The sequence below is a fragment of the Epinephelus fuscoguttatus genome, linkage group LG23, assembly GCF_011397635.1.
Source record: "Epinephelus fuscoguttatus linkage group LG23, E.fuscoguttatus.final_Chr_v1".
Taxonomy (NCBI): domain Eukaryota; kingdom Metazoa; phylum Chordata; class Actinopteri; order Perciformes; family Serranidae; genus Epinephelus; species Epinephelus fuscoguttatus.
Genome location: NC_064774.1, coordinates 19,453,604 through 19,480,996, shown reverse-complemented (window position 1 = coordinate 19,480,996; position 27,393 = coordinate 19,453,604). Strand labels below are relative to the sequence as shown.

Sequence of the window (27,393 nt, the reverse complement as noted above, 5' to 3'; positions counted from 1 at the left end):
AAAAAGCATGTTGGCTGATTCTGATTGTTCATTTTAAAGGCAATATCGGCCAATACTGATGACGTGATTATCGTGCATCCCTAGTTGTGATACTACAGTGTAAGAATACTCTTTTACAAGCAAAAGTTTTGCATTCAAACACTGGCTCTAGATAGGGTAATTTGTGTTTTTGTATCGACTACATGCTTGGCACATAGGTGAAGTATCAGCTCTACACCCTCAATGCTAGATGCCGCCAATCCTACACGCTGAGGTGTTGCCAACCTTCTATCAAGGTTTAGTGACTTTTCAGACCCTTTTTGTGACTTCCTGCTCAGGGTAAATTATGTCAAAGCAACAGCACCATAGCGTTTCTCCCTTTCCTCTCTAGCCGGATGCACACAGACCAGGTTAGCTTGCAGCTTTCTCAAGAACTGCTCATCCTAACGACCTCACACTCAACACTGTGCTTTGTTGGGTCCAAGAACAAAAACATTAATTCAGAAATTTACAATCGCTGAGCAAGTGTTTGAGTTTGCCACAATGTAATCTCTGGTCTTTCTGGTCTTTTTCTTTCTGTTGCTGAATGTAGCCTACTGTAACGAGCGATGGAGAGGTGAAGACGTGTGAATCTGTAGGGCGCTATTCGGCTGTTTATTGAATGTGTCCCATGTCTTAATTGCACCAAATACAACACTGCACATCCCAGGGTTCCCAGCAATCCACATGCCAAGTGTGAAATAGATCAGATGAATAGTTTTCGAGACATGTCAAGGACAGACAGAGATTCCCTGCTTTATAGTTAGATACTTTTGTTAAAAATGATCACTTTAGTGCCACTTTTGGGTATTGGAAATTGAATTTGGATCTGTGGTCAATTTTAGAGAAATAGCTACCAATTATTCATTGTTACTATTTTGTTGTTTATCTGCTGCCTCATCCAAATGATCCATGCGCGGCAGCCAAACGAGAGGTTTGCTTAGAAATGACATGTTATTTTTTTAAAGCCTTCATGCTTTTAACTCACCAAAGTATTCTGAAATCAGCCATATTTGATACATTTAAGATATTTCTCTTTTCTTTTTCCCTTTCACTTGTTTTTGCATTGATGGATGCAGCTTGTTATGACACAACTGAGCAATTCAAGCGGTAAAGTGGTTGGTACTAAATGACAAGTGGTTAAGGGAGCAGAGCTGCAGCTGGTTTAAGTGGAAATCTCAAGGGTTTTGAGTGAGCATCTTTGAATGCTAGCCTTATTAGAGCAAGAGAGCTCTGGATAAACTCATGTCGAGGGCGGGGGAGAGGACTGAATGTAGAGATGGCAGGAAAACAGATGGATGAAGAGAAAAAGAGAGAGAGATAGATGGAGGTGAAAAGAGAGTGAGCTGCAAGCCTGGGCGTGGGAGAGCAGACTGCATTGAGCTGAAGCAGACCAGAGACTAATCTGGAGATTCAGGGCTTGTAAAAACACCTCCACACACACACACACACACACACACACACACACACACACACACACACACACACACACACACACTTGGCTACCCCTGTACAAATGTATTGAGGCATGTACGTATGTGTTGATAACCCCTCTACCTTCCAGTCCAGATAACAGTTTGCACACGTTTTGTGTTTACTGCCAACATGCGACATTCTGTGTATCTTTTAATCTAAAAAAAACTCCTGACATGTGATAAGGTCATGCTTCCTGGCATGGAAGACATCAGTGGGAATCAAACCCTCAACCCTGGCTGTGAAGCGCACTTTGCCTTAGCCTCTGAGCCGTACAGGAGGCCGCCACTATATCAAGCTATCAGTCCGTCAGAGCACAGATCTGCATTGTGGAAATAATGAAAACAGGACGAATATAACGTCTTAAAATCTCAAAATTGCTTGTTTTGTTCGACAAACAGCCCGAAACCTAAATGTATGTTCCATTTAAAATGATGTAAAACAGAAAAGCATAGAATCCTCACATTTGAGTACCTGAAACCGGCCAGAATTTGGCATTTCTGCTTAGTAACTGTCTTAAATTATCATTAAATGGTGATACATTTTCTGTCGATTGACTTTTTGATTGTGGTACCCTTGAATATTAAAATGTGTTTGATATTCTTTAAATGTTTATTAAAGTTTGTGGCAAAAACTAGTAAAAAAAAAACTTTCATACTTAAGTCAGTGAGAGTTGCAGGGAGGCTTGATTGTGTATCTACAAGGTGTTGAAACACACATACAGTCATGTGAGGTAACCCTAACACAGAGAAACACATACATGCGTGTCCTGGCTCTGAGGTTTCTTTGTCAAATCTTTTTAGACTGATGCAAAATAGAAAGACATACCACTATCTTAAAATATTTTCCACTGTAGAAAGTGGTTTGGTACAAATTTGAACAGCTGTTTTTACCTCCCGCTGTCCTCTGTCACTGCTACAAAGCTGACTCCCATATCGTTAACTGCAGTTAAAGGGACACTTTGCCAATTTTCAACCAGGTCTGTGTCACCGCAGTGTGGGGAGTGTGTGCACTCCAGTGTTTGGCAGAAATCAAATTTTGGCTCAAGGAGCTGGTGGCAATGATGGAAGCCTAACACCGTTCACCTGCACACACTCCCCACACCGCAGTGACACAGAACTGGTTGAAAATTCAGTAAAGTGTTCCTTTAAATAAGCTGCGTGTTGGCTTTAGTGGCATCTAGTGGTGAGGTTGCAGATTGCAGCCAACTGGATTGTTCAACCAGCGGTCCAAAACTCAAACGTATCTTCACATGGCATTTGAGAAGCCAACCATGGATTGTTTGTAATTTATTTTATTGATGTATTGAAATTGTTTCGATTGATTGATTGTTTCCTTCTGTGGCTATTCAGTCATTATCTATAAATCTGTCAATCCATGTAAAAGCACCGATCTGATAGTACCGATGGAAGAACAGAAACAATTTTTCAGCACCAACTCAAGCAGCTATTTGCCAGCTGTGCCCGATTCACATGTGCAGTTTCTTTTCAGTGCCATTACTTTATAATATGTAATTCAGTCACAACAAGCTGTTGACTCAATTTATAATGCCACAGCAATCACTGATGCATAATTATGGCTTATGTATTATTATACGGCAGGTATGAATCAGTACTGGGCGTTCAGGATCGTCTGTTTAGACTCATCCCTCATCTTCAGAATATCTTTGGGTTTTTAACTGTTGGTCGCACAGATTATTTGAAGACGTCCCCTTGGGGAAATGATAACCTTCATTTCTTACAATTTTCTGCTATTTTTTAGACTGAGATCTAGCCACACCCCTACTGTCTGCACCGCCCATTAAAACAGAGCCATCAACACCAACATGGACACACAAAAGGTTTTTGCAGACACAGAAGAATGCTGACTTGTCTGCGCGTTTGTCCTCTCTCGTGCGCTCACTGCCTCCCCGTCTTTCTCACAACCTGGCTGCCTGGCATGCGTGCAATCGATGCCCGTCTGGCATTCGCTGTGTCAACAAGCATGGGAAAAGTTAATCAACTGCTTGGCACTCCCACTCCCTCCCGCTCTCCTTTAACCCGCTTCTCCACAACTTTCTCACTCTTTGCGCTCTCAGAACAGCACTTCCTGCTGAGAGTTCTGGGGAGATAAATTTGTTTTATTTCAGATAAAAACTTTTATTTGCGGTTAGCTTGTTGTTGTGGTCCTTGCTGACCTTGCATCTTATTATCAGAGAACCCCTGCAGAAAAATCCATGAGTCTTGGGAAGAGATGCTGCCTGTAGCATGCATTAGAGTGACAGTGAAGCGCCCTCTAGTGGCGCTGGTGGATTTCAGCATGAAAGTATCCACTTCCATTGATAGAAATGCCTAATATAAAAGACAATTCATCAACAAAACAAGTGCAGACTAAATGCATGCAAAGAGAGTATAATGTACAGGATGCAGCAGTAGTTTCTTGGGTAAAAAAAAATCTCACTTTTCAACATTTTTACTTCTGTTTTCCAAGGAAAATGCCCACATGTTGATTTTCGGCAGCAACATCTTTGTATACTTCATTTCTGATCTGTACTTAAGGTTATCTGTCTATGATTTTGTCTGTATGTTTTTGTTTTTGTTGCCATATTTGGCCAGAAGAATCTTAGGAAAGATTGTTTTTAATGATACTGAAAGTATAAGTCATATAAATAAATGACATTTTCCCAACATGCATCCTCATCTTTCTTTTTCTTGTCATCCAACAGGCTTGCCATGGATGTGTGGGATCCAAATGTGACTGCAGTGGAGTGAAAGGAAGCAAGGTAGGCAAAAAGTGACACAACACACAGAATACATGTTCAATAAATGCTTTATAATGTAGTTATAAGCAGATTGAAGCGTCTTTTTAATGTTCGGTAGTTGCCAACAATTATATTTTCTCCTATATAGACATACTTTATATTACCTTGGCCAAGGAGGTTATGTTTTTGGTTCAGTTTTTTGTTTGTTTGTTTGTCAGCAGTATTATGGAAAAACTACTGGCCCAATTTTCAAGAACTTTGGTGGAAGGGTGTACCATGGGCCAAAGAAGAACCCATGAATTTTTGTAATGGATGTAAATCACAGGGCAGATACATGAATTATTTTTCACTTTTGTTAACATTGCAAGATATGGCATTTGGCCTTTGCAGAATAAATGCCATATGTATTAAAATCCAGTAAGTGATAATTAAGTTCAGTGGTGACAAAACAGCTAACTGAGGAAATACTCAATATCACAGTACATTTTCAAGGGTACCAGTGAGGCCTTGTTCAGACTGCCTGCCCAGATCCTTACTTTGGCATATTCAGATTGTATCCAGATTGATTTTAGAATGTCTGAACAACATAAAACAAAATGAAATGCAATTCAATGTGATCCAAACCAAATTTGGAGGTGGTTTGAAATGCGTTTCCAATCAGATGTGTCTCAGATTGGATGCTCAAATCTTATTGCAAAGTGTCCTCACATCACTTGCAACATGACACGTAACTAAGACGTCAAATCCAGGTTGACGAAAGGGCTGAGCAGAATCCATGCTGCTGCTAGCAGAGCGCTGTGGAGGAGAACAACAGTCAATGCCGAAATAAACTAGACAGTGTGATTGTGTGGATGGCAAAATGACAGACCTCCATTTCTCATGCTTCCACATTGGAAAGTCCCGTCAGCGGCATAGCTATGTATTTACTGACACCTGCGTTGTTACCACAGCAACACATGCTGATAGGGTAGTGATGTGTGGACACACAAATCTGATTTGATGATTCGCAAATAACAATGCGAACAGTCTGTCTTAAAGGTCTGATTTGAGGAACGTATCTGATTTGCCTGCAGTCTGAATGACGCCTAATCATCTGGTGTCACCTACTGTACACATGTAGTTGCTTAAACTTCATGCAGAAAGTACTTGATTCATGGTAGAACGCAACTGCTAATTGTTACGACACTATTTTCTCAAATTAAAGTGTGGCTTTGGAAACATAAATACACACATATCATGCAACTAATTATAGTCCTACTCACATCCAAATGCGAATTGTCTGCAATAAACTCCAGCAGAGACGTGAAGGGAAAATGTTTGACTTTACACTTCATGAGAACAAGCCATAAAATTGACTGCAAGTAGAAGTAGTACATAATAACTGCCAAGCTGAAATGATGAGGCTTCAGCTAGGCACAACCACATTGTGAAATCATTATAGTTTTGGAAATATACCCAGACGCTTGCAGATTTGAATGTGATAGGAAGACTTGGCTATTGGCCAGGTCTTTGCGGTCTAAGTTTGAGGTTCGAGGTATTATGTGTTTATACACCAGCATCCACTTAGAGTATGTTAATGGGAGAACTTGGTAGTGCATTTATTTGTTTACTGTATCTGTGTGACTGTTTGCAGGGTGAGCGGGGTTTCCCAGGTCTCACCGGACAGCCAGGAGTTCCAGGATTCCCCGGACCTGAGGGACCCATTGGACCCAGAGGAGAGAAGGTGGGTCAGGGGTCAATTTGATTAGTATACCAAACTTGTACTTGAACAGATCAGTGAAGAGTCGGGACGTTTAGAGGAGAAACTTCACTTTAGTTCAGGCATTTCTAGCAAGAATACGTGCAGTTTTTAAGGCTACTCTGTGTACAAGTATTTGCCTTTGAATAAGTAAACAAAATGGAGAATGTGATGAGTGTTTTGGTGCAAACACTCAGTGCAGAATAGTTTTTATTCTCAGTGCAACTGACAGTTCGTTTAAAGATTATTAATCTAATCCAGTTTAATGTCTGTTCTTCTTCACAGGGTAGCGATGGACCTCAAGGACTTATTGGCGCAAAAGGAATAAGAGTGAGTACATTACTTCTTTTTTTAATTTATGCTGTCCCTTGTCAAAAGCAGTGTCACACTTCATTTTAGAGACATATTGAGGGAAAAAAAACACCACTTTCACCAGGTTTACCTTAATTTATGGGTCAGTCTCATCACTTCAGACTAATCCCAGGCTTTAGTTAAAACAGTTTAATCTCAGTTTGGTTTAGTTTTCCAAACTACAAACACATCAGGATCCCAGGTTGTAATACTCTCCTCTGACCAGCAGATGTCCCCATTTCACAGCATCTCACCTAGACTGAGGGAGATTATGTAGAAACTACAAGCGGGTTCATCTGTGTTTAACATATTCTGCAGCTTTTATACTTTGAATTACTGATATTTTTGGCGTTATAATTTTTCCTCCGAACAGGGGCCACCTGGATTGCCAGGATTTCCAGGAACGCCAGGACTTCCAGTGAGTTTCCACATCATCTATTCTTACATATATGTCTCATTATTAGTTATTGTTTTACTTCCCACTCTATTTGTACTCATTTCTGTCCTTATGCTGCTGCAACACCTGAATTTCCCCTCTGGGTATCAATAAAGGTTTATCTCATATCACCTCATCTCATCTTATTTTATCTTATCTAAAATCAGGGATGGAAAGAATACTATAAAATTTTACTCAGGTGAAAATATTGTGGCTTAAAATAAAAATAACTTTGGCTACAAATAGATCAATGTAAATTAAATAACTTGGTGCTTCCTGTAGAATTTACAGCAGAGTAAATCATCACCTGAGCAGATAGCATGGAGTATAATCAATATAAACTCCACAGCAGCTGCAGCCACACACATTAACACATTACCATGGCTGCACCCCAAAAAAGTGAAGCAAAATGTTTATTTAAACAGACACAGTGGTTTCTTGGACACTCTGTGTTACGCAGGTGCACTGCCTACGGTGGGGTTTAATTCAGTCCAGTTAAAAGGGGCTTTATTGGCATGGAAAACGTACGTTGACATTGCCAAAGCAAGCGTGAAATAAAAACAAAAATAGGTAAATATCTACCACAGTCTGTTACAGCAATTACAATAAGTTTGTTAATTGAAGTCCCCTGTCTTATGCACTGTAAAGTCCTCAAGCTGCTCCAGGCTCAACTTTTTAAATCCGTGATTAATTTAGGCAGATGCAACATTCATTTTGATTTATTTTGAATCACAATAATACTAATGCTATTTTTTAAATATCAGTCTATATTATTTTCTTCCATTCTCACACAGTATCAGAACTTTTTTATGTGTCTTTGGTTTTTACTCCAATACTTGGGATAAAAACTACTCTTGTAAAATTGCTGATTATACTGAAACAAAAAGAAAGAAAAACTTCGGTAAGCTACAAGTACACACACACAAAAAAAAAGTCATCTTTATTCTAATTCATTGCTTTCACCCCTGTCTGAAATAATTATCACACTATCCTAACACTACTCTTACTAAAAAGTCAAATAGCATATGTGATCTAACTTCTTATTTACTCCGTGTTTCCTCAGGGTCTGCCTGGGCAGGATGGACCTCCAGGGCCGAGAGGAGTGCCCGGATGCAACGGAACAAAGGTATCTGATGAAAAGTGTTTTGGAGAACAAATAAAAAACAAACTAGACAGAAGTTCTGCAAAACAAGAAAAAAAAACCTAAAAATTAAGATGCTTCTTATATATATCTGATAATAGCGATATTGAATATTTTCACATTTGTTTCTTTTGTCCAGAAATTTGACCTTTTAATTGATTTTTGCCAGATTCTCATTATTCTCATGTTGAAAAAAACCCCTCCATTATGCCATTAAATAAACATTTTATGGGTCTTGACAAAAAAGTCTTAACTCAAGGTCCACTTACCAGCTTTATCTTAGCATGTTTTTAATATACAGGCTTTTATATATTATCAGTGGGCTGTGTGTGAAGTGTATGTCTACTCTCCAGGGTGAACGGGGTTTCCCAGGAACTTCAGGAATTCCTGGACAGCCAGGACGACAGGTGAGTTTGCAGCATTGAAGAGAACGTTTTTTTGTTGGCAGACTATTATTTAAAAATGGTCTTCTTTAACATTTTCTTCTTCTCTTTATTTATTCTCTAGGGTCCACCTGGTCTGCCAGGACAAAAGGTAAGTGTATCGTTAAGATGGGACTAATTTTACCTGTGTATCACTCTTATTGATAGACACACATAGAGTTTAATGTTTTGCCCAATCAGAGCTCCTGGGTAAAAATTAAATTAAGAAAAAAGTGCATCAAATTACAAAAAAATTACTAAATAAATAGAAATAGACTTTTGTTTTTGTGTTTATTTTATTCTTGTTTTATATTATTCTTCGTATATTAAATTTTTATTTTGTTTTTTTCTTCTGCAGTGTAAATTTAAAAAAAGCTAAATTTCTTAATAATTCTTTTGGCTGTCCAAGGCTTAGTATTGCATTATATTACAATGTTTCAGGCTCGTCAACAGGGAAGATCTTTGCAAACAAAATTCTCACTCAGTTTGATCAGCTGTTCTTTAGTTAATTAGGTTTTTAAATGATTTTTATCAGGAGTTTATTTGACTTGAAGGCTCTTCTGTGATATAAAACTGTCCAGTTGGATTTTTGTGCTTTTGCCACAAGATGGCGCTGTTTAATTTGTTCAGAAATCTGATCAACAGTGTCTTGATATTTTGAAATAACAAACCTGGAAGAAACAGCGGATGTTTGTTTGCCTCTTGTTGACAAACCTCTGACGTATTGTTCACTCTGCTCCTTTACAGGGTGACCCAGGCGATGTGATCTCCACCAATCGTTTTGGAGAGGATGGACCAGTGGGATTACCCGGACCGCCAGGAGTTCCTGTGAGTTTCTGTGTATTTTAACCTCTTAAAAAATAATTTTCAAGTTTCCAAAGATACTGAATATGTCAGGCTGACCCTGGTAGAGTCTTGAGTTTGAATATCTGACTCTGTAAACATCATATGACGTCAGTGGAAAAACAAACTGATACTGAATTGTATATGACGCTGTTAGACAATGTCAAGAAAAGAAGATTATAACCTTAAAGCTTCATAAGGGGGAATAGTGTATGTTAAGAGGTTATTAATGTGGACAGTCTGATGGCTTGTCTTTGCATCTGATCATTTATATGCTGAAATATTAGAAAGCGTTTATTGTTTCCTCTAAAATGACCAAAATATGTATTGTTATATCTTGAGACTTCAGATAAAGCCTTATATTTTCACAATTAAAAACTTTTATCTGATTTATCTTTATATTAAAAGATGTGCTCAATAATCCTGCATTGATTTAAAACAATTCAGGATTCAAGCAAATAAAATGAGGCAGGTTTTTTTTTAGAAAATACAAGGAACAATAAAAATAAGATAAAGATCTGACTCACAGGGGAGAAGCATCTATATATTTGTTATTTTTAGAGATGTTCCCTTACCAGTATGGAAACCAACACAGGAACCAGTGTTGGTAATGTCTCCGATACTGGCTAAAATGCTGGATCTGGTATCAGCAAGTGCGCAAGGCTGTGCTTCGATACGACACCACGTTATTTATTAATAAACCTTTAAGTACTTTCACACCTGAATTAAGAGCAGTTTTCTCTGGTGCTCTTCAACAGAAGCCCATAGAGTAAGTTGCTTTGTGCAGCCACTGGCAACTACCATTTTAGAGCAACAAAGAAGAATTGATTTCCAGTAAATAATTTAACGTTCACTGTCAACAGTGAACAAATTTTTTTTACACATGAAACTCCTATGAGTAAAGTATGCAAGGCTTGAGTATTGAGGGCTGACACTATTGTTGCCAGTTTCAACGCCAGCAGTCTCATAAAGCATTTAAAGACACGTCACGCAGAGAGCACGACAAGTTTACCAAAGCAAAGAACAAAACAGGACAAAGTGCAGGAGCAAATGTCTGAAACTCTGTTCCACAAAAGTGACAAAAATGACTAACAAAAGTGTTGGATTCATTGTTCTGGTTGACCCACTCGCCGGGCGTCAAAAATGTGGGATTTCGCTCCTTAATGGATCAGATCAGTATTCCATATCAGTCGGTACGCAAGTTCAGATTGTAGTGTCAGTATAGGAAAAGAAACAAAAAGGGTAGCTATTGGAACATCTCTTGTTACTACTGCCAAATGTTTAGAACAAACCACCTCCATCTTTCGGAGCAATTTTTGTATCCATAAAAAACTAAAACACTCACAATAGTAGTCTTAAGTGCTCTTAAAATATTTATTTTCACAATAAAGTAACTCTTTAAGTATATTTTAAAGGCTTTGTATAACATTTTCTGTGTGTGTGTTCACAGGGACCTCCTGGACCACAAGGTTTGCAGGGTCCACTCGGCCCTCCAGGACCCAGAGGTCTTGAGGTGAAGACTGCTTCTTCAAAACATCATGTGTATTTTCCATTTCAGTTGACTGAACTATTGTTAAAGTGAATCATAGTCCAACAGTATTGTTTTCTGGGGTTGTTTTCCAGGGTCGTCCAGGTCCTCCAGGTCTTCCTGGACCAAAGGTGTGTTCAAACATCGACGTGTTAATAGAACAACTGATTTTACAATGACGTGTTTGCTCTACATGAATCCTCTTTGTCATTGTCTCAAACTGAGAGCTTGTTGTTTTCCTGCTCTGTCCAACAGGGAAACATGGGACTGAACTTCCAAGGACCCAAAGGAGAGAAGGTATTTATTGAGTTAACGGTGTCAGAGTTTGATCATCACCTTCTACCTTTAATACAAAGTTTTAAAGTTAACCCTTAATCTCCTCTGGTGTGTGAACACAGGGTGAACCAGGTCTGCCAGGACCTCCTGGTCCTCCCGGGCAAGTGGGAGAACAGAAGAGGCCACCTGAGACGGAGATTCAGAGAGGAGACAAGGTACGACACTTGAGAGTGATGCCAGTTTTACATTGAACACACAAAGTGTCTATAACTGTGATTCGGTTGATTATACCAAATAGGTTTGGCTGATAGGATGATAGGGTTTAACTCAAGTGTTGTGTCACGTGAAGCTGTCGATTTTTTGTTCGTATGGAGGTTCCTAAAAGAAGAAAATAATCAAAGTGCTGCAGTACGGTAATTTTTACTTAATTGAGTTTACACAACAATTACTGTATGGTGATAAATACAGTTACCGTGATATAAGATTACATAACGTGATAGAAGATTTTGGCCATAGAGATGTAAATATAGACAGTGCAGGAAGTGCAGTTGCACAGGGGCCCGTGGGGTGGAGGGGCCCGAAGAGAGAGCGGGCCCTTGCAAGTGATTCAGATTGCCACCTTGAATATATTCCTGTGTTTAAAGAGGAATGGTTAAAAAAAAAGAATATTCCTAATTTAAAAATGGTGCCATTTGCTATGTATTTCCTCAAAAAGGCAAACCCATCTACGTCATGGGTAACTTTTGTTTTTATTTTTTTAAATAATATTTTTGATATTGTATATTAAAACTGAGTAAATGAAAGACAGTTTAAATGAACCTAAAACTCAAGTAAATGTACATTTTAAGTAGGGACAATTGCTCTGTCAGTAGCAATCGAAAACAAAATGATATGCTTTATCTGCATAAGCTATGAAATCTTTAAATAAATCATTAAAACTATTTAATCAAAGGATTAATTTTCTTTGATATATTTGTCAGATATGCAATGATGATTGATTCCTGGGTAATAAATATGTTGATGTTATCCAATGTCAAGTCTCTATTTGTGTCCAGACACTACATTCACAATGGCGTGCACTGGGGCCCACCATAACTTTCTTACGCCACTGCCCCTCTAAGCTTCAGGTGACAAAAAAAATGTAAATGTAAATAGGACAAAAAGTTAAAACCGTTAAATAGTCGTAAAAGGCATTATTTATTTAGGATTTAGGATAGGATTTATTTTAAAAAATTGAGTAAATGTGACTTGCAAGAAATTTTTCCTTTAGGGTTCAGGAAAAAATAAATAGATAAGCCTAACATGTGACTGTAACAATATTTGCATCTATTTTTTACATACCCTGTATAAACTGCTGCATGCTGCAACTCCCACTTTAGCCACATGATGGCAGCAGATAATTTCTGCACCTGTCGCTCCGTATACTACCTCATCTCACTACCACAGAGCTGTTACACTGTCAACTAGTCAAATCATAAGGGTGCAGGAATAAGTTACAGCATGGATTGTACAGTATTGTTTTTTGGAAGGGTTTATTTTGTGGATCTGCAGCATTCCTGTATTCATGTTTATTCATGTTGTTGTGGTAAAGAATTTGTAGCCAATACAATTACTCTAATAACTCAGTTTATAAATCTGCAAAGCTGGGCTGGGCGCTAAATTGATATTATATAGATATTGTAAGTGTTATCTTTTCCTGGTTTTAAAAGCTGTATTACGTAAAGTGATGTCGTTTTCTACAACCCTACAATATCGTTGCAGTATACATATTGAGGTGTTTGAAAAAAAGAAACTGTGATATTTGATTTTCTACATGACGCTCAGCTCTACTGTAATGTCATGAGCAGTTGTCTAATTAGACCCTGCTTTGTAGATCCCTGATTAATTATTACATTGGAGAGCATTTTCAATCACCAATATTGTTTGAACTCTTCCTCTGTAGGGTGATCCAGGAATCCCAGGCCCCCCAGGTGATCCAGGCTACCCAGGACCTCCTGTAAGTATCTATTTCCACCTGTGAACATCATAATGTCAAAAGCACAAACAAGCCCTGTTCCTAACAGCCATGTTGTGTGTTTTGCTGTCTTTGTAGGGTCCATCTGGAGGACAGAAAGGAGAAAAGGGAGAACCAGGGGAAGCAGGCAAAAGAGTAAGTAAAGTTCTCACAAAAAACAGATTTACAGCTGTACTTCTGTGCTGTGAAGACCTTCATCCACATCATATTGCCCTAACCCTTTCCTACAGCTAAAATTCTAAAGGACTCCAGAGTAATTACTGAATCATCTAAAGCACCTGGAGTCCGGTTTTAGAATCAGAATTCGGGGTGAGGGTTTGGTCCAACTGTTTTTTGTAACTTTCCGAAGAAATCTGAATATCATGCCCACCTAATAGAAGACTAAAAGACTCTGAATTCTTGGGAAAACGAGTGGGATGCAGCCAGGAAGAAGCTTTGATGGTTGGCTTTTTTGGGCGTGACCATTCAGAACTTTTAGACATATTCATACAAAATGTTCTCCTCGTTCATTTGAAGCAAACTGAGGCCTTAACAGTAACTCGTAATCCTTAAAATTTGTCCTCACTTTCCAAAGACATCCTCACTTGTATGGTCTTAGAAATACAGAGGTACATTTAAGTAAGTTCGTATTTAGGAAACTGAACATAAATGTCACAGATGTCTTGACTTTGAACCCTGATCACCGTTGTCTCCCATTTACAGGGCAAACCAGGCAAAGATGGCGACCCTGGAACTCCAGGCTTCCCTGTGAGTTCTGATCTCTTCTTCACATGTTTTTAGCTTTATTTATAGTGAACAAAGTATAATGTTCTTTTCCTCATTCACTATCAGGGAATCAAAGGAGACCCAGGCCTGCCAGGTCCTCCAGGCAGGGATGGAGAGAGAGTAAGTTTTTTGTCCAACTTTTTTCTTTAAATCAATTCTCAAACTATAAACAACAATTCATACATCAATGTAATTGATTGTTTCAATAACTTCACCCATCTCTCTTTTATTAAGGGCTTAAAAGGTGATCGTGGATACCCAGGCCCACCGGGAGTGGTGTGTATTCTATAGTTCTCTTATTTAACAAAATTATCTCAACTCTAACCACTTACAGGCTCCGTAGTTTTTTCTGGAGCTGTCAGCAGGTCTTCATCACCAGATAGTTTAAGTCACTGATTCCCAACTGGTCCAGCCACAGGATGCAGATTTCTCCTTGCTCATTAGTTCAAGGTCCACACAGTTAAACATATTCAGCATCATACCTTCCTCTGGCCGTGTTGTTGAGCTAGTCTGCTGTCTCTGTCAAGTAGCTGTCTGTTAGTCACTAGCTCTACAGCAGGACACAGCACGTCACAATAAAAGCTCTGCCAGAAATTCACTGTACTTCAAAATAAAGTGTGTTTTTGTACAAACTTTACATGTTTGCAAGTCACTTGCGGTCCATTCAGCATGGACCTGCAACCCACTTTTGGCCTGCGACCCACCAGTTGGGAACCACTACAACAGAAGACTGTGGCTGTGGTGGAAGCTCCACTAATGTTAGAAAAAAAAAAAAAATCTAATCTGGAGCTGACGCCCCTAATTGTCCAAGTTGATTCCTGGTGTACTACATCTTTCTGACCACTAGATGGGGACATTTCTGTCTATCCATTTATTAAGTTGTTTATTAATAATAAGAAAATATATTATTTAAAGCTTTTAGCATCTCCTCTGGTGGATATAGGCTATTAATTCAATCACACTCTACTTTGCTATTGGAAATCAAGCTAAAAACAATGTTGAATACAATTTAAAAAAAAAAAAAGAAGTGCTCAGTTCACTAATTTGACCACTAGGTGGTGTCATGATCTTCCTCTGTCTTACCGTGATTGAATTAGATTGTTTTCTATATATTAAAATTAATATTGTAAAATGATCACCTCCATTTTTTACTTTATTTCATTTGTTGTTAAAAATAATGATTTTAATCACACCAAGTATCGTAATAATGAATAATTATTCATTTAATTTTGCCACCAGGTGCTTGGCGGACAAGCAGGAAGTCAGGTCGGCCCTAAAGGTGAGCCCGGATTCCCCGGAGCACCTGGAGTCAAAGGAGATAGAGGGCCACAAGGTAAACCCACTCACACAAACACAAAACATTCAAGTATTTTATCTGTAGTCAGGTTGTTTTAGTAACGCTAAAGATGCTGGCTAAAGAACCATGGATGAGGCTGCCGTTGCTAATAGTCTAAAAATAATTGGCAGATTAATCAAAAATGAATTGTTAGTTGCAGCTTTAAATAACTGAGTTGCATTGAGGTGTTTTAATTGTTTCGGTTTCTTTTTTTATATGAATTTTGCCCTTGTGTCCTCCTCAGGTTTAACAGGACCTCCAGGAGCACCAGGACTTCCAGGTATCGGTGGTGGTGGTCAGCCTGGATCTCCAGGCTTCCCAGGAGAGAGGGGTCAGAAGGGAGACATCGGCGCTCCAGGGCTGTCTTTGCCAGGTCCCCCTGGACGTTCAGGGTCTCCTGGTGCCCAGGGTCCACCAGGGCTTCCTGGACCTCCGGGCTTTTCCACGGCAGGACAAAACTGCGTCGCTGGAGAGCCCGGGCGTCCCGGTGTGCAGGGAGAGAGAGGTTACCCCGGAGAGGCAGGACAGAAAGGTGAGAGATTCTGTTGTTTGAGTGTGTGATTGTGTGAAGTCATAATTGAATTTCAAGAATTCTATAATGCTGTTGAGAGTTAAGGAATAACATACTGTTATACTTTGGTTTCTTATTTTACAGTCAGTGTTACTAATAATCTGATGTGCACAGACTTATAGTGTCATAGTTAATATTATGAGTTCCAAAATCTTGTTTTAATGTTAGGTATCTATATTTACATGTTAGACGATTCATTATTCCTCAGATAGGCTGGTTGTCCTTTTCCTTAAAAAGACAAATACACCACTTTAATTTGAAGGAGTGTTGATTGTAAGGAGCAAAACATTTACGGGGAACAAGGCTTCTCAAGTTTAGGGGAGACTCATGAGAACCCATAGAGCTTATTTTCATTCCCATATATTGAGGTGAGAGCTCAAGAGACCCCTTTGAACATGGCCATGCCAGTTGTTCCCTCGCCAAAATTTACTTTGGAGGACTATTTGCCTGCTTGGCTGCTACCAATGGATTACATTTACAGAGTTTACACAAAAACATTGACCTCAGGGATCTGCTACTGTTTCAGGTGAGAAGGGAGACACCTGTGTGAACTGCTTTGGCGGTACCACTGGCATCCCAGGACCCCCAGGACCAGCAGGACAGCCCGGATTCCCCGGTAACACAACGTCTACTAAACAGATTCCCACATGAGACATTAGACTTAGTTTCTAATTATCATTCACAATAAACAGTGGGAATCTATTACATCATTGTTACTGTATTCCTTTTCTCTCCTCCATCAGGTTCTCCTGGTAGCCCAGGTATCAAAGGAGACAGAGGATACCCAGGAACACCTGGTAGCATTGGACCACCTGTAAGTACTCCTTAAACGTAAACAGCACATATCATCTTAAGACAAATATTCATGCAATGGAAGTTGTAGTATGGGGATATGGGAAATGAATACTATAAAGCTAGAATTACCTAGTAAACAAACCAGGCTAAACAACACTTTCCTCTTTGCTCTCTTTCCTTTCCAGGGTTCCCCTGGTCCTCAAGGTGCTCCAGGATTCGCAGGAGAGAAGGGAGACCCAGGCGATGCCATCACAGTCAGCGGTGTGAGGGGAGATAAGGGTGACACTGGCTTCCCTGGACCACCCGGTCTGCCCGGTCTGGACGGTCGCCCCGGTCGTGACGGACAGCCTGGAGCCCCTGGACCCAAAGGAGCTCCTGTAGGTGGCTTTCACTCGGTCTGTCCATCATTGTGATTGATCCATCCATGATCCATGTCATAACTAAAATGCGTCATACAGGGCTCTCTGCTGGTGAAAGGAGAACGTGGTATCCCTGGTGAGCCAGGTCCCCAAGGTATCCCAGGAGACAGAGGTCCTCCAGGAAGCCCTGGCTTTGGACCTCAGGGACCTCCAGGAGAGAAAGGTGTCCAGGGCGTCTCAGGAAGACCTGGCGGACCTGGTGCACCTGGTAAGAATGGAGTTTTAGGTTACTTTCTAAAAGTAGTATTTTTGAAGTATATTTATTTACAACATTTGATTTAGGAGGAACACTGTAAGTTCTGATGCTGCAAGTTCAGAAAACTGCCGTTTCAAAACCCATTGGCTATCGTCTGATTAAGATAAAGCCTCTGGGGGCAACAGCCAATATTTCGGGAGATCCGGTGTATCAAGCTGATATCTAAGCCAACACTCCCTTAGCTGTGTGCCGGTTATTTAAAGTAATCTCGCTTATCTGCAGATTTTTAAAAAGTGCTAATATGAAGCTAAATTGTAATCAGACCACAGTTGATGGGCTCTGAGATGGCATTTCAGCCAATGTATTCTGCCTCTAAACACTTACCTGCCGTTCAAATGTGATGTGTCAATCTTACTTGGACTATAAACGGAAACCAGAACTTATACATACGCAGATATCTGCTTATAGTGATTAAGAAAACTGTATTAATAAGACCAGGAAGAGACAATTCAGGCTGCAAGACACATTAAGAGGACATAACAGAAATGGTGACAGTCTAACTGTAGCCAGTGGACTCTAGTGTTGTGTTGATATGGAAAGGCCCAGACCGTGGATATCTTAGACCTGACAACTCTGACAGCAAGAGGTAAAAACAAAATCCTTCGTAGATTACGGCCATGTAACTCGAGCCTCTCTCCCATGGAGTACAACAGCAAAAGGGCAGCCATGTTACCTTCAATTCAGTACAATAAAACACAGAAAACATACCTGACAGCAAGAGGTAAAAACGAAATCCTCCGACAGTTACAACCATATAACTATAACCCCTACACAAATAAAGTGAATCAGGAATATGTTAGCATATTGTAGTTTACAGATTATAAATTTAAGATGAAAAATGAACTTTTAAATATAGCGTAACAGCGCTAAAACATGGAAATTACCTCAGGAGCAATATCGCTTACCAGAAACTGAGTATAGGTAATAACAACTGAAACAAATTTTGTATAATTATAATACTTATTTGACTTTGTTACACATATTACTGCTGTATAATTGACCGTGTTACATACCTAAATGGTCTAAAGCCACAATTCAGTACTGTATAGTTCCCGGTCTTTTCACATGTTTTTAGTAAGTGTTTTCTAACAGGTAGACCGTGTTTAGATGTAAATCTCAGATTTTGCCTTACCCAGACTTGAATTTATTAACTTTCTTTTTTTGTTGTTTGTGAGCAACTGCTTATATTTTGAACTTAGAGAACATATTAAGCAAATACAATATTTCAAATGAATCAATACCAATGGATTGTTGCATTTCTACCAGTGACTAAAATACATTTTCTATCAATTACTACCAAATCATTTCAGCTCTAAAGGCAACATTCAAGCTACAGTGTGTCGTTATATTCCAGTATCTAAAATCAAAGACGACAGATAGTCTCATGCCAACTGCCATTATATTTGACAAATAAAGGCCTGTCTCAATTAGAGGCCTGGTCTGGTGTACAAGCTCTTTGAATGTATAAGACAGGTTGTTGGCTACCTACTTGAGCTAACATTAGTCAGCTGTTTAGATCGCGCATAGAAAAATGTTTAAACTTTTGTCAATATGTAGATGCTACACATAGTTAGCCCAATTAGATTCTCCACAACTCAATCGTTCAGTTCATTGTACTGAAACCACAAGCACCAGAGAAGACTGAGGAGTTCCTAGTGTGACTCCCCTCCTCTGAAGCTGTCATAAAGTCAGAATATGTATCCATTCCTTGATTGCCAGATACGTTATTCATATTCCTTTAGTCTGTAAGGGTCCACTGATGAAAAGAATGAAAAGGGTTTTTTATAACGACTAAAAAAGACTCTGCTATTTTTATATTAAGTACCAGCACACTTTTATCTGCTCACTGAAGTCATCCATTTGACTGACGATGTTTTACTATTATGCAGCAGTTCTTATCTTGCCCTTCGCTCTCTCTTTAAAACAAGAGATCCTGCAAAGTCACCTCACTTTCGCCTGTGCTTTCTCACACCATAAAGGTGCTAAAGGTGAACCAGGCCTCACAGTGTCCGAGAAAGGCTTACCAGGACCCAGAGGACTGGATGGAGAGCCAGGACTGCCTGGATCACCAGGTGAGCAATTGTTACTTTACAGTAAAGATCATATTTTTCTTGCAGTGCTCACTTCAGGTAAACTGTAACCAAGGTGTCTCTGTTGTCTGATTGGCTGGCAGGTAACCCAGGTCAGCCCGGACAGAATGGTTTCCCTGGTTTACCAGGAGCGAAGGGTGACCCTGGACTCCCAGGCATTGGACTTCCAGGACCCCCAGGCGTTAAAGGTAAAGACAACAATGATCATGACTGGGATTTCTCTTCCTACCACCTGTTCTTCCTGCTCCCCCTCACTCCTCTCTTTTTTCCTCCTCCAGGTTTCCCAGGTATCCCTGGCCAGCCAGGATCTCCTGGAGGACCAGGAAGACCAGGAGTGGATGGACTCCCCGGCCAGCCTGGATTCCCTGGACCAAAGGTAGGTAGCTGTGGCATATCAACGGCATCATTACTACACAGATGTGCCTTGGGCTGGTCACAATAAAAGGCCAGTCTAAAATTTGCAGTTTCAGGGTGCATTCACACATGAGCGAAATCCTTTCTACAAATTGATAACAAGACACAGTTAGACCATATAGTGGCTGCGCTGGAAATTGTATGATTGATTTCAGATTTTCACCCAGATGAACAATTTTTTATGAAATGTGCACTTGTTTTGGGGTAAACACGGCCCTGTTTTCTGGCCATGAGTTAATGTATATCACAGGGTGCCTCATTTACTGTACATTGAATTAACCGTTCCCTGCCTTCTGTGTAACAGGGTGAGCCTGGCTTTGGCCTTCCTGGACCCCCAGGTTTGCCAGGAGTGCCTGGATCTAAAGGTTTCCCTGGACCAAAGGGAGATCCTGGTTTCCCTGGCAGCCCCGGTTCACCCGGACGATCTGGATTTGATGGCGGACCGGGAGCTAAAGGTAATCTGCAGATCTGTCACTGACTTGATTTGTTTTAAGGCAGTGGTTCCCAGCTTGCGGGTTGTGGTCCAAAAGTGGGTTGCAGGCCCATTCTGAATGGCCCGCGAACATGTCAAGATTGTAAAAAACACTTAATTTTGAGGTGCAGTGAAATCCTGGCACAGAGCTTTTTTTTGAAGTGCTGTTTCCTGCTGTAGAGCAAGTCACTGATGGATAACTACTAGTTTTAGCTTTAGCTAGTTTTGTAAAATTTCTCCTCCATTTGCACTTCCATGTATATTCTGCTTACAAACTTTACAATCTACCCACAAACTAATAAAGTCAACAGCACACTGAGCTGACTTTTTCTCCTGTCTCCATGCAGGTGAGCCCGGTAGCCCTGGTATACCTGGAGCTCGTGGCCCACCTGGATCTGCCACAACCGGCTCACTGGGGCAGCCAGGCCCCCCTGGACCTCCTGGACCAATGGGACCACCAGGTGAGATACATAAGGCTGTCTCTTCCTGCATAAGCTTGTCTCAAAATTTTCATTGTGTTGACTGGAACAAACACGTGTGTAGTCTATCTATTTCTTGCTACATCTGATGTGTTCTTTGTCATTTTGTACTGTATGTGTGCATGTTTTTACATATTTACAGTATTGAAACATTTGTTAATTTGTTTGGAAAGTCACCCAGGACTTTGCATGACCACCCACTTGTCCATGTTTTGAGCTTGTACATGTGTCTGGATGTAATTTTGGTACAGGGGTTCAAACTATATATTGCACACTTTACATGTGAGCACCAGACTCAGTGTCGATTGTTTGTGTGGTTGATTTGAAAGAACACGGTCACCATTTGGGTGTGTTGGTGATCAAGGTTAATGAATATGCATCTGAACGGTTACCACCACTACACTGGATGGCAACCGTACCTTGATCTGGGGAACCTTTCCTCACATCTTCATCTTGTCTTTGCTTTCGTTTGAGCACCGCCTCTCTGATTTTAAGATACCACCAAAAGAGTTACAGCGCTCTCACCCTTTCTTGACTGCATCACCACTCTGCACTTTGTCTTTGTACAGCTTCTGTATCTCAGAGCAACACACGTCAGACCTCACCATCACCGCACTTAACATCACTTAACGCTGTTTCTTCGCGAGCACACAGATCATAAACTAACCTCACAGAATTTCACATCACTCTTCCTTCGAATGCACACACAACCCACAAACTAACACATGTCCAGCAACATTTTCAATACTCTGAGCATGCACTGGTTGCTGCATGTTCAGAGTGTTTGAAAGCCGGCTTCATATAGACGTTTTAATGCATTTAATGCATTATATACTTTGTTCTCCTCATCTCATCTTCGGCTTATTCCAACGCTCCGCCCTCTGCGCTTTGAAACGCACCCCTTCCTTACCTGCGACCCTCTGATGCCAAGGCGAGAAAGGTATTGTAACCCAATACTGGTGCTGGTTGTTGGCCAGTCAATGGTGACACATAACACACATGGAAATGTATGATATACTTTAAACACATAGTATTGTTTTGTGAGGATATATTGTGTTTTAATTTACTGCTTTGCCTCCGCTTTGTGTGTATTAAGACCAGAAAATAGTTAGATGTAGCGTCTTATTTTGGACTCCCCACTCCAGGGGAAGACAGCACTCTGTAAAAAGATTAATTTGTCTTCAGATCATTTCTATACTGGAAACCTGGAGTTGAAATATATTTCCTTTGACCAGACAGTAAAGTCTCGATACCATCATTACAGGATTCCCTGGATCAAACGGAGAGAAGGGAGACCCTGGTCCTCCAGGTCTAGACATCCCAGGTCTGCCAGGAGACAGAGGTAGCCCCGGTTTCCCAGGTTCCCCAGGACCAGCTGGAACCCCAGGACCTCCTGGAGGACCTGGACGGGATGGCCTGCCTGGACTGCCAGGTAACATATAACTATCTTTGAATAATGCGTTAGCACTACCAATAAAATATGTTAAAATATGACCTTCTTGCTATAGCTCTACAAATGATGGACTGTGTAACTGATTATTCCATGTATTTTTTTGTTCAATAACTCATCCTCTCTGACTGGCTGAAGGTTCGAAAGGAGACATGGGTCCTATGGGACCTCCAGGACCTTCTGGAGGGCCAGGAGGACCAGGAGGGCCTGGTGCTCCTGGACTTAAAGGTAATGACTCTTGCATACAGCCCTAAAAGACATATATCACACAGGATATGTTCAAAGTTATGTCACCACTTTGTATTATTTTTAATACAAGAAAACAGTGTGTTAAAGGAATACAAGCTGACACGAGTTCAGAGTTTGTAATCCATGGAATAATTCATGATATCCTCATTTATTAAATGTCTGTTTTGTTACTTCCACCTTCTATGAAAGCTTTTAAAGAGAATAAAGAACCAAAGGACCTCGCTGATGACCACTAAACTTCTCTTATCTCCTGTTCTCCTCTCCAGGTGAGCCTGGATTCCCGGGTAGAGACGGAGGACCCGGCAGTCCTGGTGGTAAAGGAGAGAGAGGTGACCCTGGTGTCCAGGGACCCCCAGGAGCCAGCCTGCCATCAGCGGCCACAAAGGGAGCCAAAGGAGATCCTGGACTACCAGGTACAGCGGCCTTCACTGCACACAAAATATACCTCATTTTAAGAATAGGTCAACAAATGAAATGACTATTTACTATGTTATTAAATACACATTATGTGTGCGTGTGTTCTTCAGGTGCCCCAGGTCTTCCAGGTCAGAAAGGTATCCCTGGTCTCAACGGTGACCCCGGACTGCCAGGATCAGATGGACGCCCTGGACTCCCCGGACCTTCAGGTATGGGTTTACCTCCCAACACAGACACACACACACACACACATGCATACATAAATGCACACATGCAAATATATTTCTAACATGCTATTTACATTGTGCTGCAGGTCCTAAGGGAGATCCTGGCATCCCAGGAGGCCCAGGTGCTCCCGGAAGTCCAGGACCAAAGGGTGGCATGGGAGAAATGGGATTTCCAGGTGGGTTTGAATGTCTCACAGTTGGTTCTTGGTGACTCACTGAAAGATGTTTCCAAATTTCTCCAACACCTGATTTCTTTGTCATAAATGCTGACATCACATTTTGATGATGTGACAGGACCGTCAGGGCAGAAGGGTCTGCCAGGTACGCCAGGTAGGCCAGGATCCCCCGGACAGCCAGGAGGACCTGGTTTCCCTGGAGCTAAAGGTGAACCAGGCTCTGCTGGAATTGGACCACCAGGACAGTCCGGACCCAAGGTACAGGATTCAACCTTTGAAATGTCCTACTACAGAAAAACTCTTAAATGTAGGGTCACACCTCATTTTCTTTCTCATAGGGTGAACCAGGCCAGCCAGGGTTCCCAGGAAGTCCAGGACTTAAAGGAAGTCCAGGAGCACCCGGTCTTCCAGGTTTACCAGGAGGACCAGGTTCCAAAGGCGACCCCGGACTCCCAGGATTCCAAGGTATGTTTGACCACAGCAGGTTCAGGAAAGACCCCTCAGAGGGCACAAGCAGGTGGTGTCAGTGAAGCACATATATGATGCTGAGTCTGGTTATTCTGATAAGGGGCTGTAGGGGCTAAAATAATGAATGAAGCATTGTCTCTTGTCAGGTCCTCCCGGCGTCCCTGGTCCCAAGGGTCTCGATGGTGGGCCCGGTGCCCCAGGTCTCACTGGCGCGCCTGGTAGACCAGGAGAGTCTGGCCGACCAGGAGGACCAGGGTTGCCAGGAGAGAAGGGTCAGGCAGGTCGGGACGGGATCCCAGGACCAGCTGGAGTCAAAGGAGAGCCAGGTAAGTTGCTCATCAACATGACTGGAAGAAAATTACTTTAAATTGATATGTAGTGTATTCAGTTTTGATTTGATTCACGTCTGATTTATTTCTACTTCAGGACTTCCTGGTTATGGTGGTCCTGGTCCTTCTGGGCTTCCAGGGTTGCCGGGTGAGTAACCCCCCACTATATATAACCCTTTTATTTGTTGTGATTATTGCACTTGTGTAACAACCTCTACTTTATCTCTCACTATGTTTTAAGGTGCAAAGGGAGACCCAGGTCTTCCCGGCCCATCTGGCAGTCCCGGTTTCCCTGGCACTAAAGGAGAGGCTGGTTTCCCCGGTGCACCCGGCCCAGCAGGCAACACTGGCCCTCCTGGGCCTCCAGGACTGGCTCTTCAAGGCCCCAAAGGACTCCAAGGACCCCCTGGGCCACCTGGAAGAGCAGGTAAAGCACTTGAATATAAAATTTGTCACCACATGTGCTGCCAGAAATTGCTGTCTGGTTTTCTGTCAGATCTGTCAGACCTCGATCAAGTGGTAGTTTGTTTTACTCACCTACAGTAACAAGTGGGTGGGGTGTAATGTGTAGGACATTCCAATCATTATTAGGGTCCAAATGGTGCTAATGCAACAAACCCTGTTTATCTGGTAGTCTGTGTGTTTTAACTCATTAACTACAAATCATGGATACTTCACATTACTACAGCAACCTTATTTCAGCCAGCTCTTGGCATCTCTTATTGTGAAAGTGTGAAAGTCAGAGACTTAAAACTTGCTTGTGATCATAGTGAACAAGACGCTAACTGAGCTTTTTTTTTGTCAGTCATGCTATAATTACCTGCAGCTTGCAATCAGAAACTGTTTAAATCTTCCTTGTTGGTGCTTAAATGTGCCAGTGAGATGCAGATTTTTGAGATCCAGTCCCCAAATGGCAGCACAGTCCTGATCTTGGACTGTTTAATATGAAACATTGGCAGAAAACAATTGGTCAGGATAGGAAAGGATAATTTGGTCTTTTCAAAGAACTCTTGAATCTCAGTCGTTTAATATAAAATCTTATAGATTTCCAAACAGAAATTTAACAAGTTCTACACTGAGTCACACACTGAGCGAGCCCCCTGTTAATGACACTGTTGGCAAAGCAGTAATGATTGTGCTAAGTGGCTAATGGGCATGTAGCTACTTCCATGTTTCAGATGATACGTCATGTTTGTAGTCGACCAATGAAGATGAGTTTACATATCACCTTGGGTTCGTCCTTCACCTTCTCAAAATGATCCCACACTTTGGATTTCCTGCCCAACATGTTGTTAACTAGCCTGTGGAAAAACCGCAGAAAAAGGAAGCTTATAGTTAATGGTCTAAAACACACAAACCACCAGCATAATCTAGTGGGCAAAGTTCTGAATTTACATTACAAAACATTATTGATTCAAACTTAAGAAAAGGTAGTGAGGAACTGATGTCATTCACTTCACCTAACCAGCGAAACCCAGACAGCAAATGGCAGACACCTGCACTTTAAATGTGAATGCTTTCATCTCCATGTCAGCTGATTTGCATGGGAAGTTGTTGCACCAATCGCCACCACCACCAGTGTAAGAACCATGTCACTGTCTGAGCACAACCTGTCCAGTCATTATCGACACTGAGCACGGATGATAAAATATCTTTTCACCAGGAAATGTCGGGGTGCTCCGCATGCACCGATCACTGTTTGTCCCCAGGGTTCAACCCCAAAGAGAGCATGTGTTAATGGCACTTTTTTTGTTTCATCATCATCAAGTTTTTTCTCTTTTATCCACCAATCCATCCATCCTTGTGTCTTCCTCACCCCCTCGCCCTCTTCTCCTAATCCCACAGTGGGGGAAGCTGTAATCTATCCATCTCTCCACAGCGCTGATGTCCTGTATATGTATGTGTTTGCTCATAACCAGTGTGTGTCCAGTGTTTGTGGTCCTGTTGAATCATTTTTGAAGAAGTGTTGGTGTGAAACAGTGGAGCCAAAACAAGCTCAACAGAACTCTCAACTTGCATCTGAAAAAATACTACTGATACTGGCGCTGATACGGCTATTGGATTATTACCAAAAACAATAAGCCTAGAGTCTAGTTGAGAGTGTTTGGGTTTGCATCTGGCTCTGCTGTCCTGTGTTCTGTCCCACCAATCAGTCATCTGCATGGACACTGTTTGTCCCAACACAAACACACACAGTGGGAACAAGCCTAACACAATGCTGGAAAGAGTGGACAGACCTGACGCACACCTCGGGGAGATAATGCACAGCTTACGGCACCCAGTGCAATGGTTTTGAATGACAAGAAAATTTGAATTTACTGTAAATATCATTTTGCCTTTTATAAAAATATGGATTAAGAAAAATAAGCCTGTAAGAAACAACTTTCCACCTAATCCAATGGGTTTTTAAATGGTTTATTAAGAGACATTTCTCAACCCATAACTAAAAAACTTCATCCTTCAGTCTGTCTGATAAATTCCAAATCATCAGTTTTTGGAATCAGATTAATTGCAATAAATTATGGCACTTTTTTAACTCTTTGAAACCTGAGCACATTGGCTTTGGTTCTTTCAAAAACATGGGAAGAAGGCAATGAGCAACAACCTACGAAATGACCCCAAAGAAATTAGCAAGAATTTAGTAAATTAAAAAAAAAAATTAAAAAGCAAAAATAAAACAATAAAAAATGTATAAATCAAATCAAATAAAATAATAAAAGAAAAAAGAAAAAAATAAAATCAAGAAAATTAGAAAGAAAAGTTAAAAAAAGAGCTTAAAAAATCTAATAAATATGTAAAATAATTAAATCCAGTAAATAACAAAATTTAAAAAGAAAAAATAAAACAATATAAAATGAATAAATCAAATAAAATAATAACAGAAAAGAAAAAATGAAAATCAAGAAAATCAGAAAGAAAAGTACAAAAAAAAAGGGAAATGACTTGGAAAAAGAGCTTTTAAATTCTAATAAATATGTAACATAATTTTGAATTCAGTAAATATTTTTTTTTTAAAAAGCAAAAATAAAACAATAAAAAATGAATAAATCAAATGAAATAAAAGAAAAAAGAAAAAATTAAAAACAAACAAAATCAGAAAGAAAAGTTAAAAAAAAGGAAGTGACCTGAAAAAAGAACTTTTAAAATTCTAATAAATATGTACCATAATTTTAAATATAAAACAATGATAATTACATAAATATAGTTTTTCCCTTCTTTTTTTTTTTTTTTGAAAGAAATCACACCAAGTAGCTCAGGGTTCAAAGATTTGAATACTTGTGGAAGGTGTATGAAAGCAGCACAAGAAAAGTGATGTAGCTCCAGGTTTCAAAGGGTTAACATGTTCACATTCACTACAACTTGGCAGCGTTCACATATAAAACCATAAAAATAAATTTAAACACACGTGGGAGCAGGCAAAATTGTAGCATGTATAGCACGCTTTATGTAGAGATTAAATTGATAGCAGTAACTTGTTTTTTTTTTTTGTAATTATTATA

At 40.4% G+C, this 27,393-nt stretch overlaps 1 protein-coding gene across 1 annotated transcript in view; it reads left to right on the top strand.

Moving 5' to 3' along the window:
- Window positions 1-27,393, top strand: part of col4a5 (collagen, type IV, alpha 5 (Alport syndrome)) — a 52,890-nt gene that overhangs the window by 20,304 nt on the left and 5,193 nt on the right. Inside the window, exons 2-39 of the mRNA XM_049569539.1 lie at window positions 4,196-4,252; window positions 5,865-5,954; window positions 6,255-6,299; window positions 6,694-6,738; window positions 7,820-7,882; window positions 8,251-8,304; window positions 8,405-8,431; window positions 9,067-9,147; window positions 10,613-10,675; window positions 10,786-10,821; window positions 10,946-10,987; window positions 11,089-11,181; window positions 12,909-12,962; window positions 13,059-13,115; window positions 13,683-13,727; window positions 13,812-13,865; window positions 13,980-14,021; window positions 14,985-15,078; window positions 15,326-15,613; window positions 16,179-16,268; window positions 16,396-16,466; window positions 16,633-16,824; window positions 16,906-17,074; window positions 19,102-19,194; window positions 19,296-19,400; window positions 19,491-19,588; window positions 19,931-20,081; window positions 20,446-20,559; window positions 21,842-22,009; window positions 22,166-22,255; window positions 22,543-22,689; window positions 22,804-22,902; window positions 23,007-23,096; window positions 23,215-23,354; window positions 23,435-23,561; window positions 23,711-23,890; window positions 23,991-24,041; window positions 24,135-24,320. Of these exons, the coding sequence (XP_049425496.1) occupies window positions 4,196-4,252; window positions 5,865-5,954; window positions 6,255-6,299; window positions 6,694-6,738; window positions 7,820-7,882; window positions 8,251-8,304; window positions 8,405-8,431; window positions 9,067-9,147; window positions 10,613-10,675; window positions 10,786-10,821; window positions 10,946-10,987; window positions 11,089-11,181; window positions 12,909-12,962; window positions 13,059-13,115; window positions 13,683-13,727; window positions 13,812-13,865; window positions 13,980-14,021; window positions 14,985-15,078; window positions 15,326-15,613; window positions 16,179-16,268; window positions 16,396-16,466; window positions 16,633-16,824; window positions 16,906-17,074; window positions 19,102-19,194; window positions 19,296-19,400; window positions 19,491-19,588; window positions 19,931-20,081; window positions 20,446-20,559; window positions 21,842-22,009; window positions 22,166-22,255; window positions 22,543-22,689; window positions 22,804-22,902; window positions 23,007-23,096; window positions 23,215-23,354; window positions 23,435-23,561; window positions 23,711-23,890; window positions 23,991-24,041; window positions 24,135-24,320 (3,691 nt within the window). The remainder of the gene's footprint in view (window positions 1-4,195; window positions 4,253-5,864; window positions 5,955-6,254; window positions 6,300-6,693; window positions 6,739-7,819; window positions 7,883-8,250; window positions 8,305-8,404; window positions 8,432-9,066; window positions 9,148-10,612; window positions 10,676-10,785; window positions 10,822-10,945; window positions 10,988-11,088; window positions 11,182-12,908; window positions 12,963-13,058; window positions 13,116-13,682; window positions 13,728-13,811; window positions 13,866-13,979; window positions 14,022-14,984; window positions 15,079-15,325; window positions 15,614-16,178; window positions 16,269-16,395; window positions 16,467-16,632; window positions 16,825-16,905; window positions 17,075-19,101; window positions 19,195-19,295; window positions 19,401-19,490; window positions 19,589-19,930; window positions 20,082-20,445; window positions 20,560-21,841; window positions 22,010-22,165; window positions 22,256-22,542; window positions 22,690-22,803; window positions 22,903-23,006; window positions 23,097-23,214; window positions 23,355-23,434; window positions 23,562-23,710; window positions 23,891-23,990; window positions 24,042-24,134; window positions 24,321-27,393) is intronic.